Raw genomic sequence first — 15700 nt, forward strand, 5'->3', positions numbered from 1 at the left:
GGCCTCTTCCATGTATACAACCTTATTTCATGATTCTTGAATCATGTGTTAGCTGTGATCAAGTTATGCTCTGTGCAAAATTCTTACATGCGGCTCTTTCATTTCTTACCCCTATCTATCACATACAGCAAACTTGTGGGTCTGTGTTGAAGGCCTCTTACTGCTATTCTTTTTGTGGGCAATCAAATTCCTTCTCTTAACCCATAACACCAATACCTCATTTTCCCCACCCATTTCAGTAGTTACACTATGCTCATGTGCTTCACACACTTAATGCACTTCATCAGTGTCATACCCTTATGCCCTTGTATGTAGAGAAATCTAATAACTGACTAAATTTCAGAAGTACAGTTCTTTTTTAATAACACACTATCTGGATGCTATAACTTGATGTGATAACTGAAACTTCTGGGTATCTGCAATTTTATTTTGACATATTTCCACTAACATTCATTGTCCTTTGATCATTGATTTTGAGTGACTTGATTCCAAGCCTAAAGTGCTATTCCAGGAGGACTGTGAAACACCCATGTGTGTTCACTGTATACTCGATGTTTAACTTGAAGTCCAGTGTTAACTTTTTCCATTACGAAAGCACCTTTTACTGTCGTGAAGAAATTTTTTTTTAAACCTAGCATCATGATGTCTATTTCCCCATCCAGTTGATCAAGAACACTTGGATTGTTTAAACAGATTACATGTTATAGGAATCAGGAGAAGTCTTCAGAAAGTACTGTGTGTCTTATGATTGATTCTGTCATATTATTCATTCAGTCAGGAACTGATTTAATAGCAGAAGGTAGTTTTACATCCGCAGTATTATGGTGGGTACATATTAAGTATGGAGACAAATTCCAGGGGTAATCCATGACAGGAAAAGGGCAAAAGTGTTAATATCAACATAAATGTTGAGATTAATGGTGGGTGTGTGATAAAGCTGTTTAGCCATCGTCATTAAAGTAGGCTGCTGTAGGTCTCTTTGTACACGTCACCCCTCATCTCCTACAGCCTTGCAGTATTACGGTGTCAAGTACTGACTGGCCTGTTGTCACAATTTGATACTTGCCTGTGTTTGTCTTTTCTTTGTTCTGTGAACTCATTCTGTTTTACATACAGTTTTCAGTGGTACTGAAGAGCAACATTCTGTGTTGCTAGCCCACATCATCTTGGTATATACTGGGACTGAATCAACATTAGAAAAGAAACTGAATATATGATATCTAACGTCTTAAAGGTTTTCAACAAACTTGCTTAGGATGAGGGAAGAGCAGTGCAGTGTGTTAGCGATATTGTAGCTTCTTCAGAGCCTGTAGACGTGAATGCTGTCTTCTGTCCACCACGAGGAACTAGATTTACTCAAACAGATGATTTTAATGAAGAAGTGGTCCACGGGACTGTGTTCGAATACTACAATGAAGGATAGTAATACTGTGGTTGCTAAATCTGTGTATAAGTACAATACAAAATTATGAGGGCTTGGAAAAAACCATTCAGCCACTTCTAAATGACATTGGTTTTAAGTCCAGAGAATGTGACAATGGGGACAGATTTCTTAGAGATCAGAGGGATACTGCACCTCACTGTATGTTTGTGGGCTATACATTAATTGCATACAGAGGAAATTAGGCCTATGATTTGTTTGTACAGAACCTGATGTTTGCATAACCATTTGAAGAAATAATTTTGGCAAGACTCCAAGAGAAATAATGGTTTGAAAATACCAACAGGCACTTTTGTGCAGTGAATATCGACGTTTTGGGTGATGGATGTTGCGATAAAAAGTGTGTAAGAGCTGCTAATATAATCCGTTCAAGTGGTAGGAAATATTCTTGGTCACACTAAGGTAAGCCGTCAGAACAAGAATCCTGGCAGTGGCATGCAAGTTCTCCTTTGCTGCTGTACATGTACAAGAAAACCTTGTTCATAGGTGACTCAATATGGTAATGATGTCGCAGACGTTACCAAAATTAATTTTATAATTTTCTTAACAAATCGTTCATTGGGAGTTTCTACGAGGTCGAATAGGATGTGAATTCATCAGCAACATCATTTGCTGTTGCACAGGTGAAACAGTTTCGCACTTCATAGTTATTTTATTTTTTGTTTTGGAATTTGAGGATAGTCGTACATTTTTTTTTCAATCCATTAGTGTTTCTGGCATGTTCAACAGTTAAGGTAAAAATAATATTTCTTAGAAATTTCTGGTAGTGTTGGATTTTTTTCCCTTAACAAGTGACAGTTATTTTCTTTTGGGAAGTACCATATCATATTTTAGAGTATAAATACAGATGTATGACTTTTTTCAGAATGTTTACTAACATTGGAAATTATCACTAAGTGGCAATGCTGTAAGACAGAGAACTAACATTGATCTGCCTATTTTTGTGACAGCCGTTATAGTACTGGTATATTACACCATACATTAATTACTTGATATTAATTTCTTTCATGTTCCAAAAGATTTTCAGAGTGGCTTTCATGTGGCGCATTGCAAACATTTACATGGCACATCGTGGATTGTCTCACTTTTCAAATGTTCTGTTTGGTAGCCAAATAATGTCACAGCCTACATGAGCATGTTGTTCAAGGGTCTGTACTTCAGCAAGTGTTCAGTACACAAAACTTTAGTTGGGTGCACCGATGTAAAACTCGAGGAGATTTAAGTCTAGTGGACAAGGCTGCTACGCACAAGGACTGTTGATGAACAGTGAGATGGAAGTGGCCTTGTGCTCCAACGCACATTGGCCATCTTGCCTGCCATTTTGCTAAAGGCACATTCTTTAGTAAAATACCCAGAGTGTTCAGTAGGAACTTCACATGTATGTTTATTATGGCATTGTGGGAAGACAGATGGTCCATGTAGGTACTCACCAATAATCCTAATCCAGAACTGTTGCTGATGCAGTGATTTAACCATTCCTCCGGCCACAGATGACAGTTGTGTAGGCTTATGATTAATTAGTACCATGTAATATGTAGTGTAATATACTAGTACTAATTGCTTCATTGCAGACCTACTGTCCATTTCCAGACATGCGTTGATATAAACGTTTTTGATTTTGTCTCCTTACTTAATATTCACCGTGCAATCATGAGAGATATCTATGTGATGATACGCATTATTTTTCTGCTTTATTGCCTAGTTTGAGTTTGTCATTACAGATTAAATGTGTGTGTCTTAATAGCTACATAGGTTGCACCGATGGAAATTAAATATCAACTTGTGGAAATATATTGACTAAACCATTTGCTTGACATGAAGAGTTGTATGTATTCTTACTTTTTTTCATACAAAGCTTTATACACTGCATGATTGTTTGCTTGATACATATTTGGCTGCACTACTCTGCTGTAATGTTATGCTTTGCCTTTCGTGACTGCATCGTCATCGCAATCGCACGTCACAGCCACCGCACGGTCCCGTGTCTTATATTGCAGCAGGGGCTATGCCTCCCCCACCCCCTCGAAGTGCGCCCCCCCGACAGCCGCCCGCGTACAGCGTTGCTGCGCAGATGGCACGCCTGCAGAGACTAGGACGGGCGCACTCTCACGAGGGCGTCACCGCTGTACCCACTGTCCCGACACCGCACTCGGTGGGTTACTGCAGCACCAATGATCTGGACGATGATGGTATGTGTGAGCTCCATGCAGGACTTCCAGTAATGGAAATATGGGACAGAAAGGAGGCTAAAGTTCAAGATGAAACTGTGTGTGTGTGTGTGTGTGGGTGTGGGTGTGGTGTGTGCAGAGTTGTTGTTTATCTATTTAGTAGTTCCCTAATTATCTTGGTTCAGATTTTTATCGTAGTTACAACCCGAAAATGAAATTTACTCATTGTAGTTCTGAGACTGAATGCACTCAATACTTCATTTGTCTTTGCACTTTTCAGAATCCAAATGGCATTAGTATTCAGTTTGTATTATTCAAAGACTTTTTAAAAAATCATGAATATATCTTTCTGTAACAATTAATGTAAATGACAAACAAAAAAGAACAGTAGCTTCTGCTTACAGCATTCTTTTCAAATTAATACAACGGAAATGTAAATTGTGTTAATATTTTACATCCAATTTTTTTCACATCAAGGAAATATTTATTTTCTGCATAGAATTCAAGATTTATCCCCTAACAGTTCTCACACCATTTAACAAAAGAATATGCTCGTTCCTAACAAAGTGTTTCTTTCTAAGCCATATTTGATACATCTATAATGTTCACCTCATTCCAAAGAATACTTATTTCATTTTTCCAGAGTGTTGCTTTTATTGTTAAAAGTAGCATTATGTGGTTGTTACAATTGATAAATATGTGGTCAAGTTCCTGAACAGTGAAAGATATTCCAATACTTGGTACATTATTCTAGAAAAAGTCTTCAGTTTCTGTTAGACATTCAGTTCAGATATGAAAACCTAAGTAGCCTAGAAGTACAGAATTTCAGGATTTCAGGTAGCATTCAAAAATAGACAAAGAATGTTCACAACAGTTATGTTGATTTAATAACTTTATGATGCGCACTACAGTAGAGTATTGGCTTCAGAATGCCTATAAGCTAAAACTGAACTACAGATAGGATGAACTAGAAACTGTGAAAGAAGAATTATAAAGAAATGACTGGGCCACTAACAAATGATACTCTTGGAAATTAAGAATTAGTGCTGAAATAAATCAGAATGTAGAAAGTATAACAAACAGTAAATAAGGAGAGACCGATAGCCTTTGGTAATTTATACATTGTTGGTGACAACATTTAACTAAACAGATCCTCAAATACTTTTGAAGAGAGAAGTTAAAAAAAAAAAAAAAAAACTGGACTCAAGTGTTCACGGAAGATTTACAGAGAAATGACATACTAGAAGAAGAAACAATGGTTAGAGTAATTTTTTTTTAAAGTGTTACAAATATGATGATTCCAAAGCAGTAAAGATAAAGGAATTTTGGCAGGAAAGTAAAACAGCAAAAAATAGAGAACTAAATTTAATACATGATCCACTGAAAGCCTACAAAGGACAAGGAGTGCATGGGGAGGAGGGTGTATTTTATGAAGTTGATTTTTGGAAAGTTAACAAATTTTGATAATTGCAATTGAAGGAGGACAGGCCACGTGTGTTTCAATCAGCTGATGATTAAGATACCAAATCCTGGAGCCATTTAAAAAGAAGTGCAAGGAATGAGAATGACAATATTAAAGAAACAGTTTATCCAATTTTTTCCTCCATGTAACTTCTGTAGTGGTAACTTTTCATTCAAATGTAAATCCCTAACAGTAGAACATGAGTTTGAAGAGTGCAACCCTTTTGCATACACCTTTATTGTAACTGTTAGTTGTGTTTAACCCTGCATTTTAAGCCTTGTTTTCATCCTGCAGTTCACTAATACTGTTTAAAAGAAATTTTGTGCCAGCTCCCACATTCAGCACATCAGATATTTTATCCTAGATTTTATTTTTTTGTTTTTTCAACATTTCAATTAAATACTTATAGTTCGGTTTTTATTGTCATTAATATTGGTGTGTGTGTGTGTGTGTGTGTGTGTGTGTGTGTGTGTGTGTGTGTGTGTGTGCCAAGCATGTGTATTGATAAATATTTGGAGCACTCTGTAAATATAAACTGTATATTTGTATGTACTTGCATGTTGGCGTGCATGTAATGTGTGTATTGCTGATGTTCCACAGGAATGCTGCATTGTCTGCAATTTGTTGGCATGAGCATGTTCACACATCGCACCGCCTGTGCCTGATTCCTTCCCCCCCGACTTACCTTTCCCTCTTCCGTATAAGTACTCCACCATAAAAATACTGTGTTTAAAGAGTTTTTGTAACTGTAAAAAAAAGTAATTACTTTTTTCCCCCTCCAGCAATCAACTAGGTAGTGTAAATTTAAGCACAGTGAAGTTATTTTCTTCTGTGGTATTAAACTGAGAGATGTGGAAAGCATTTTGCAGATTATTGTGGCCTAAATTTGAGTAATCACAAGAACATTGTTTAGGTGTGTTTGCATCATATAACATTGTTTTTCATTTTAATGAATTACTACAAAAGTAAATACATTAGAACTTAGTGGATGACTGTGTCACAAGGGTAGTGAAATATTGAATGAGAATCCAGTCTGCAGTCACATCGATTAGAGCACCATTTTTACCATTGGTAACATTTTTATTATTGGGACTGTCTGCAGACTGAAGGGACACAATAAATTATGTAAATTGAAGGTGGGGAGGAGGGAAGAAGGAAAGGAAAAGGAAGGGACTATTGATGTCAGCTGCACTGGGACTTTAGGGGAATCAGTGGCAATGAATGAAAATTTATGCTGGACCAGTATTTGAACCCAGGATCTCCTGCTCACTAGGCACCCGCATTAAGCACTGCACCATCCAGACACAGTGTCTATCATAGTTGTGGGGACTATCACGGCACATCTCTCAGCCGACCCACGTTCCCACCTAGTGCCACGTATCTGCAGGTCATCAGGCGTAATTGTGCAGATGGTGGATTCATTGCCCATCGGGGTGAGTCTGTTATGTCAATATGCGGTGCGGTGTCTGTTCTGTTTCATGTTTTTGTCTGTTGGGATACTGAATCAATAGAAAAAAAAAGGACTGAACTGAAAAAGAACCTTTTTGCTGGATTTTAAATACTTCATAGATTTGGCAACTGTTTCCACAAACTGCATAGACTGAGAATAGCGACAGAATTTTTTTTGTATTTCTTAATTATGCAAGAAATTCTGCTCCCTATAAAACAGATTTTGTTGTGGTAATAGCTGTAATCAACATTTTTACTGCATATTTACTTGAAATGTCCCCAAGTTTTCAGATCTCTAATAATTTAATTATCTCAAAAGTGGTATGTCAGACTACTATAGTTGTATCTTGAAGTTTCCTGGTATAATAAGTATTCAATGAGATTCTGGGATTGCAGACAGAAATGTCGACTTCCTGTTTCAATATTTCAACTGGCAATCAAGACAGCCATCATCAACTTAATTTTAAAACTAGCTGGTTGGGAGTGTAACAAACAGATGCTTGGGAGCAACAAATCATCTTTCCTCTCTGCCACACTCTCACATAACAACTGCAATTTATCATTTATCAGCAACTAATCACCAGTTTATATCGCCAGCCTGTTCCATTCCTTTTGTGTCACTCTGGGCATGGACGGTCTAAGGGTTCATATGATAAATTTCATATCTCTTATTTTCCTATGAAATACTTGTAATTGTTGCCCTCTTCTTGTTATGATGATATCATCCCTCTTTCTTTTAAAACATACATTTCCTTTCTTATGGTGGCTGCAATATTTTGTTTGAATTTTGATAGTGATTTGTTGTGCCTTTCTTTGCTGACTCTTCATGTTGGCACTTGGGTACCCAAGGTTTATATCTCTGGAAGTTTTCGCAAGGTGGACATTACCTTCAATCTGAAATTGTAAACATTTCTTACAAGTAACTGTGTGTCACCTTTTGATTCCTGCATTGCACTATACAGGGTGTTACAAAAAGGTACAGCCAAATTCCAAGGAAACATTCCTCACACACAAATAAAGAAAAGATGTTATGTGGACAAATGTTCGGAAACGCTTAATTTCCATGTTAGAGCTCATTTTAGTTTCGTCAGTATGTTCTTCCACCTACGCTCAATGGTGCACGTTATCATGATTTCATACGGGATACTCCACCTGTGCTGCTAGAACATGTGCCTTTACAAGTACGACACAACGTGTGATTCATGCACGATGGAGCTCTTGCACATTTCAGTCGAAGTGTTCGTACGCTTCTCAACAGCAGATTCGGTGACCAATGGATTGGTAGAGGTGGACCAATTCCATGGCCTCCACGCTCTCCTGACCTCAACCCTCTTGACTTTTCTTTCTTTGTGTGTGAGGAATGTTTCCTGAAAGTTTGGCCGTACCTTTTTGTAACACCCTGTATAGTGCAATTCAAACAATAATTCTCATATATCAGTCTTTTTTATTTGGCAGCTGTATGGTGATGAACGGAGACCTCTATTACCGTAATTTTTTCCTGGCATGTCCACTTAGCAAATTGCCCTAGTAACATGACGCCCGTTGCAGAAGTAATGTCCTTACCGAATTTCTTAGAGCACCTATACATGTACCATGTACCACAAGGAGATGCATCTTTATTACAGAAAATACACAACTCATTTTTTTGCCCACTTTGGTATATATTATCAATGGAATACCCATATTTGCGATATGTTTGCCTTTTTGTGTTGTATTTTTTGCCCCTCTTTCCTATTTTTACTGAAACTTTAAGGTTATCCTTGCAACACCACTTGTAACTTTGTTTGTGAATTATTCTTATGTAAAATTCAGTAACTACATTAAATGTTATGCCATCTGCCTTTAACTTTGCTGTATTGTTGTTATTGCTTAATAAAGTGAGCTTATCCAAGTTCCTACTTTACTTGTAACAAGGCATCAGTGTTCATTTCTCAGAGTACATAATTCATATGTGTGTGTGTGTGTGTGTGTGTGTGTGTGTGTGTGTGTTTTTTTTTACAAACATGAGTGAATACTCTTGTCATACAGAGTGATGTATCATGTTGTTTGGTTATAGATAGAAGCAGATAACTACACTAAAGCTGGATCTGTGTAAAAAAAGTTCTCGAAGTAGTTACTGATGCAGAATCAAAACAAAGAGGGCAATATGTATAATTCAAAACAAAATGTTACTGGATTTTCTCATTTTGAGAGAACTGAAAGGTGATCTGTTTAATTGTTAAAAATCATCCAGCAGCCAAGATCGCATAAAATATTCTTTCTTTAAAACAACTGGTTTTAACAGACTCTGCTCTCATCTTCAGGTATTATTAAATATTACTGTTTTGTATATAGAAGTTATAAAGAAAATAAAATATCTTCACAGTAATGAAGGAACTGCTGGCCAAGTAGATTTTTTAAATATAAGGACAAAGGGAATGTCACACTGTGAAAGGAAAGTCAAAGCTTTGGAGAATATTGAATCAGAAAACGTGTGTGAGTGTGTGTGTGTGTGTGTGTGTGTGTGTGTGTGTGTGAGAGAGAGAGAGAGAGAGAGAGAGAGAGAGAGAGAGAGCTTGGGGGGGGGGAGTCTTTGTGGAATATGAGTTGAATGAGTGACAACAAATCTGATAGCAAGTGAGTTTTAAAATGCAAGAAACTTAGAGTGTGTGGTTTTTTAATTCCTCATTTTTGTTCGTTTTCGTTCGTTGAATCTGTTCGAGGCGGACGTCGAAAGACATCCGTCTAAGTTCATTGTTGATCGATTAGCTCAGTTTTTTTATTACAGAGGGCTGCTAACCCTCTGACCGAACACTCTGAGCTACCGTGCCGGCTACGTGTAAGACTTACGAAGGTTGTTCTGACTACCAGGGGTAGGGGGGGGGGGGGGGGGGGGGAGATTGTGGAAAAAAAACAGTAAGCAAATTTCTGTGCAAAGTAATGTAAGTTGTGTATGTTAATACTCTGGCATATTAGCAGAAAATACACTATAGTTACAACTTAATCTGCTTCTTCAAAGTGTTCTGCACTTTTTTTGCCATATCAGCTGATATTTATCCTAGGAACTCGTGTTGGATATAGGAAAGAAGAGAGCTTGTTTTCCCTGTTTATCTATGTGCACTTACAATATTGTGAAGAGCTATTTGCTTTTATAAATTTGGTGATTATCATTTCTCTCCCAATCCTTTTCCAAACATTGTGAAGAGCTATTTGATTTTATAAATTTGGTGATTATCATTTCTCTCCCAATCCTTTTTCAATTATTGTGAAGAGCTATTTGATTTTATAAATTTGGTGATTATCATTTCTCCCCCAGTCCTTTACCAGCCATGTCCGAGTGGGAAAGCAAGAACATCTAGAAAAATGTGGGTACAGTTTTTTCACTGTCTGTGGCACACTACAAAGTGTAGATATTAGGTTTAGGCCTTAAGAGACATGTTACTGTAGCCAGTGTGTCTCCATCCTCTGATGATAGCAGAAAGATTGATTTTGCTATGTGTATGAAAGTTACATAAACTAACATCACATGTTATTTCCAATAGAACAGTTTTTATATAAACATGAAGCAGCATTGTAGTTAATATACTTTACTGTCCTGAATGATTTGTGAGTTACTAGTTGACATAAAAATAATGCCAAAATGAACAACAGACAAGACGTTGTCTGCTTGTGTCTTGATATATAAGGGGTATTCAAATGAAACCCGGTCACTAGTGTAAAGTAATGGTAATGATTTTATTAACTCAAAAATGTAGTTATACACAGTACACATAATCAAAAATAGTCACCAAAACTTTTGGGCCATTATCCTATTGCGACACTAGCCGGTCAATTCCTTACTCGAAGAAGCTAGTAGGCTGCTGTCGGATCCAGGCTTGTATCCAGTCACACACTTCATCGTCTGTTGTGAATCGATGTCCGCGAATAGCATGTTTTAGAGGTCTAAACACATGGAAGTCTCACGGTGAAAGATCAGGATTGTACAGTGGATATTCCAGCCTTTGACACCTAAACTGCTTCAATGTCATCTTCACCGCATTGGCCATGTGTGGGCAGATATTATCATGCAGGAGGATAATGCGATTGGAAAACATGCCTCGATGTTACAACTTGATGACTCGTCTAAGGTTCTGTAAAGTGGCTTGATAACGCTGGGTATTGATGGTGGTTCCCTGTTCCAGAAACTCGACAAGCAGTGGGCACTTGCGGTCAAAAAAGGACAACATAGCCTTACCAGAACTGGTGTGCACGGCCTTTGATTTCTTTGGAGGCGGTGAAATCATATGTTTCCACTGCTTGCTCTGACACTTGCCTTCCAGTTCAAAATGGTGACACCATGTTTGGTTACCTGTGACAATACGCAGCAGAAAGCCGTATTCCTCCTCATGGTAATGTTGCAGATGACTCAAAGACAGCACCATTCCAGTATTGTGCTGTTCGGCTGTCAGTTGGTAGGGAACCAACTGCGCACAGATTTTTCCAAAGTTCAAGCACTGATGCATTATGGTGTGGGGGTGCCCACGCTAATACCCATAACCGAGGGATCTCGTTCATGGTGATTTTGTGGCTGTCCAAACTAAATCATTCACTTCCGCAACCATTTCCGGTTTGATGACACGGTGAGCCTGTCCAGGATGAACATCGTCTTCCAGTGACTTGTGCTCCTCAAGGAATTGTGTGCGCCACAACACTTGAATGACTCGGACTGCACTCACCGTACACAGCCTTCATCTGTCAATACATTTGAGGCCTCCAACTCCCTCTGCTGCCAAAAATCGAATCACTCCTTGTTGTTCCTGCTTACTCGCTTGTTTGTTCAGTAGTGAATGATATTTTGTGTGATCACCTTCTCTTCAGCGTGAAACCACACTAGCACTATGCAACATCAGATGGTGTGCACGTGTCAGTCTCTCTACCAACAGATGACATCACCATACCTGCAGTTACGTGGTGCCACCTTACATGTAAGGCAAAGGTAGATAAACTGACCAGGTTTCATTTGAATGAACCTCATGTATGACTAACATTAATAGATATTTCTGCGTACCAGATTCGAAAAATCAAGTTAGGAACTTTGACCTCAAGAAGTGAACATTGTGTCAGAACTTTAGAAGCCAGTAATAACTGCTCTGTTAATCATTGTTCATGCACCTATTGGGTGGAAGTTGATATAAGAAAACATACCTGAGAAAGGGTAGAGTTGCCATAACTGAGCAAGTAAAATAGAAATAAATACTTTTTATTAGTTTTAGGCTAATATTCTGATTTATCTCCATTTACTAAGAATATTGCTTTTTACTTACTGTAACAATTGTGCTTTTAATTATATTTTTAAAGTCTTAGGTTTGCTGTTAACAAAGAATGACTTCCCTATTGTCAGAGTTGAACTAATTGAAGGATATATGCCAATTTGAGTTTCAGTAGTGATGTTTGATATTGTATTTTTTTTCTTTTGTGCATGATGTTATTGTGATAAAAATTAATTTATTCACAATTATGTTTGTTTTTCAGATGATGACGGTGCACAAGTATCTGCAGTGTGAATTATTTTCCATATGGTTTACATTCTCCTGTCTTCATCTCACTGAGTGACATTGTTGAGAGTATCACAGATGAGTGCCAGATAGTGAAGGAAAGGGGATTGTGATGAGTTTTGTAAAGAATAGCTACTGCACTTCTGGAGAAAATGATAGTACATATTGTCTTTGCGTTCCCCTGCAGTTGTACTTATTGTCCTGCTTTTTAGTTGCATACACAAGTATGTTTACAGCAGTTAAGCATTCAGCAAATAGCAGTCAGCGAACAACCCATACATTGCCTTCTGACTGTGTGGACAGCTTTTTTTATTCTGTGGCCAGTATGGCAGGGAGCTTGCATGTTATAATTTCTTCTGTGTACTTTGTTCTATTTTGCCCCTGTGTTTGGAATGATATCTGAGAGATCAGTAAATCCAAATGCCATAAAAATTTGGCATTTCTTTCACAGGGTTATCACTGCTTGTGATAATTTCGCGTGCTAAAATTTACAGTTATTCATACTCAGCATTCATTATTGTTTTAAATGATGAATTATTATCAAAATGTGTGTTTGTGATATCTGTACTATGATATAAATACTTGTAAAAATAATTTTTACGCTCTTTAAATATTATAATTATTTGCTGTACCAATTGCAGCATTGCATCAGATGTAAAGGATGATATGACTTTGAAAAATGTTTACAATTCTGATCTGTAAAATAACTGAATATATTTTTGTCTTACATGTTGCAGTAGATAAATGTGACTGATAAAACTATGTTAGAATGAGCAACAGTTAAGTGTAGTATGAATATCAACAAGCAAATATTGTGCATTAATGTAATCTCAAATTTTTCATTAGCTTTTTAATACAGTGTAAATAGCCAAGTGATAACAAATCTGAATACAAATGAGATTATTTGTCTTATTTACAACTTTTCATAAACTGAAAGTTATTTGTTCATTGTACAAAATGACTCTTTATATGTTGAAACATATGAGTATTGTAGTGAATAGTTGTAAAAAGTGACTTGTTCCAAAGAATCTACTCCAGGAATATTTTAAATTCTTTTTTCCTTTTTTTTACGTTCGAATTTAGGAATTAAATGTATTTACAGGTAACAATTTTTTATTAATGTGTACAAGAACTCAAAATAATAAGTGACCATTTCTTGAGATCTGTCGAATATGCGCTAGCAGCTAAATTACTTTGAAATTGAGCTGTCAGGCGTTTGTACAATTGCTCTCAAATGCTGTGTATGCCATTATCAAAAGATCTTTACTGTGTAGTATTTGCATTCTGTGTTGTGTAGTTATGTTCATATCATATTTAGATCACCAGATCATCAATGTGCAATGTATTTAACATATTTACTATATTATCACTTTATGGCAGATGGGAAATCATCTCAAGACTTACATGTGTACATATAGATTAAAAGAAATATGTGTGTTATTTGAAATTTTTGTATGTCTGCCTACTGTGTGAAAAGAGAGGGAGGTTTTGCCTAGTCGTGTCGTGCTGTAATATTTTGATAACATATTTGGTGGTATATTTTTCATTATATATGTATTATGAAACTTTGTCTATTTAGGTATGTGTAGAATTTGGATGTCATAATATGGTATAAATATCTGTAGGTCAGTCCAAATTTATATATATTGACTGTTTTAATTGAGGCAAACATTTGACATTTTAAGAGCAAACTGAAACTAACTTTCAAAATACTAGTACTCCAAAAGAAAATGAGAACATTAAAATGAAATGATGTGAGGGCTAGTTGTATCTTTTTGCTCTGGAGTGCCAGCAAAGTAAAAACTTTGTTTGTGTGACTGTTATATGCCAGTGCACATTTTTATTTATTTTGAATTTTATACATCTGTGGCTGTGGTTGATACACACAACATAAATGGTCATAATCAGAGGAACACGTGAAAATTGAGTGCCAGTGCTGAAGTAGCTATACAGCTTTATCCAGGCCAATATCAAATGTATTCCAGATGAATTACAGATTCAATGCACACATTTACACTTTATGCCGATATTGTTCCTAGATTTCTTTTTTGTTGCTTATAGTTTCTGTGTAGAGTAGCATTATTGATTGTTTGCACAGATCCCAATCACAGATGGAGAAATGGTCATACTCATTGCATTTTAATATTTATAACAAAGTTTGGACTGTTGCTGGCTTTACTCCAGTGAGTTTGGTGCTGTTTATACATGTGTGATTTTTTTTCTTCTTCTTTCAGATTTGTATATAACTTTCTCTACATGCTATTAAGATATTTTATAATATTCATTGGGAAGTGAAAGCAAAGTTTATAAGCAGGAACGTTTAATTTGCATAACACAACTAGTTCTAAGTTTTGAGTTAGAACATTTTGTACCAGAATTTCTACTATTACATCTGACACAAAATATTAAGTAAATGCTGGTGTTATAGTTAAAATGTTTCTCCGAAAGGCAGAATTTCATGTTCTCAAATCAGTTTGTGTTTCACTCTTTCATTCACATATATTTTAGGCACCAAACACCATCAGATTACTACATATATTTGTGGTATGTAAATTGTGTCATCTGTATAACAGCACTAAAATAATTCACTATATTGTGCTTCAAATGAAAGATACTTATAGATAAGATTTTTTTTTCTGAAAGAAGATAAACAGAAATTTTTTTGTCATGTTCAGTTCCATTTTCATAAAATAGTTAATGACGTCAGTCTTAATAACTGTCTATTTTTCCCAGATGTATTACTAGCTGTGGCTATGACACGTTCACCTCGTGCATGTACTTTGGGTATTTCAGTGATTGTCTGTAGGCTTTGTTGTACAGAATGTTAAATCCTCCGAAAATGACGCACACATGCTATTAACAGTGAAACGCCACTTTCATGTTCTCTCTGTTTCATCCATTAGTGTTCCATATAAATATATATCAATGTCAATGTGATGAAATCCTTAAGGAATATTACTACAAAAATGTAAGCCATATCAGAACACCTGATGGTGCAGATAGGGAAGATACGTTGTCACCACTGTAAGTTTCAGCAGCTTTTTGAGTTGTATGATCCAATGAAGCACTGATTATTGTATTCTACGAGAAATGACAGTGTTAAGTACCTGCATGTATCATTTTATCTGTTTGTCAGTTATTATTTAATTATGTTGAGAATGTTATAACTTTTATACGAAGTTCTACCTTATCACAATGATTTTCAGATATTTTGAGGCATCCTTCTGTCTTTTTTGTTTCCACGTGAATATTGCATTTCCATTATTTGCATTTGTGATCATAGCCAATTATATATGAAAATGTTTTTATTTTCATAGCTTATAACAGATTCATATGATAAAAATGTTGTATGTATTTGTCCAATTATATGTGTTTAGCTCCTTTAGCTAATCATCTCAGTCGGGCCCTTTCTGGTGGTCCAGTATTTACTGTACAAAATAAATCCTAGTAATTATGTGTCCGAAATGGTTTTAATATCCAAAATGGGTCTCCATACACATCCTAACCCTTATCAGTATTTGGTAGTGTAAAGTTTCATGGTTTTTTTCATCCTTTTATTTTGTGTTAATTATAAAGACGTAGTTATCTACAACAGTTTGTGGAATTTGAAATGATGGGTTCATGCACTGTAACTACATGACACTCTCTCTCTCTCTCTCTCTCTCTC

The 15700-nt window shown here is 36.3% G+C and overlaps 1 protein-coding gene across 2 annotated transcripts in view; it reads left to right on the plus strand.

Annotated features, from left to right (window-relative positions):
- The window catches only part of LOC124618497 (rap guanine nucleotide exchange factor 2-like), a 423194-nt gene extending 407701 nt beyond the window's left edge, over positions 1–15493 (plus strand). For both annotated transcript variants that reach the window (XM_047145353.1, XM_047145354.1), the window contains 2 exons: positions 3439–3630; positions 12011–15493. In XM_047145353.1, coding sequence (XP_047001309.1) covers positions 3439–3630; positions 12011–12042 — 224 coding nt within the window. In that variant the 3' untranslated portion in view covers positions 12043–15493. The remainder of the gene's footprint in view (positions 1–3438; positions 3631–12010) is intronic.
- The last annotated feature ends 207 nt before the right edge of the window (positions 15494–15700 follow it).

Source organism: Schistocerca americana, chromosome 1 (assembly GCF_021461395.2).
Source record: "Schistocerca americana isolate TAMUIC-IGC-003095 chromosome 1, iqSchAmer2.1, whole genome shotgun sequence".
NCBI lineage: Eukaryota > Metazoa > Arthropoda > Insecta > Orthoptera > Acrididae > Schistocerca > Schistocerca americana.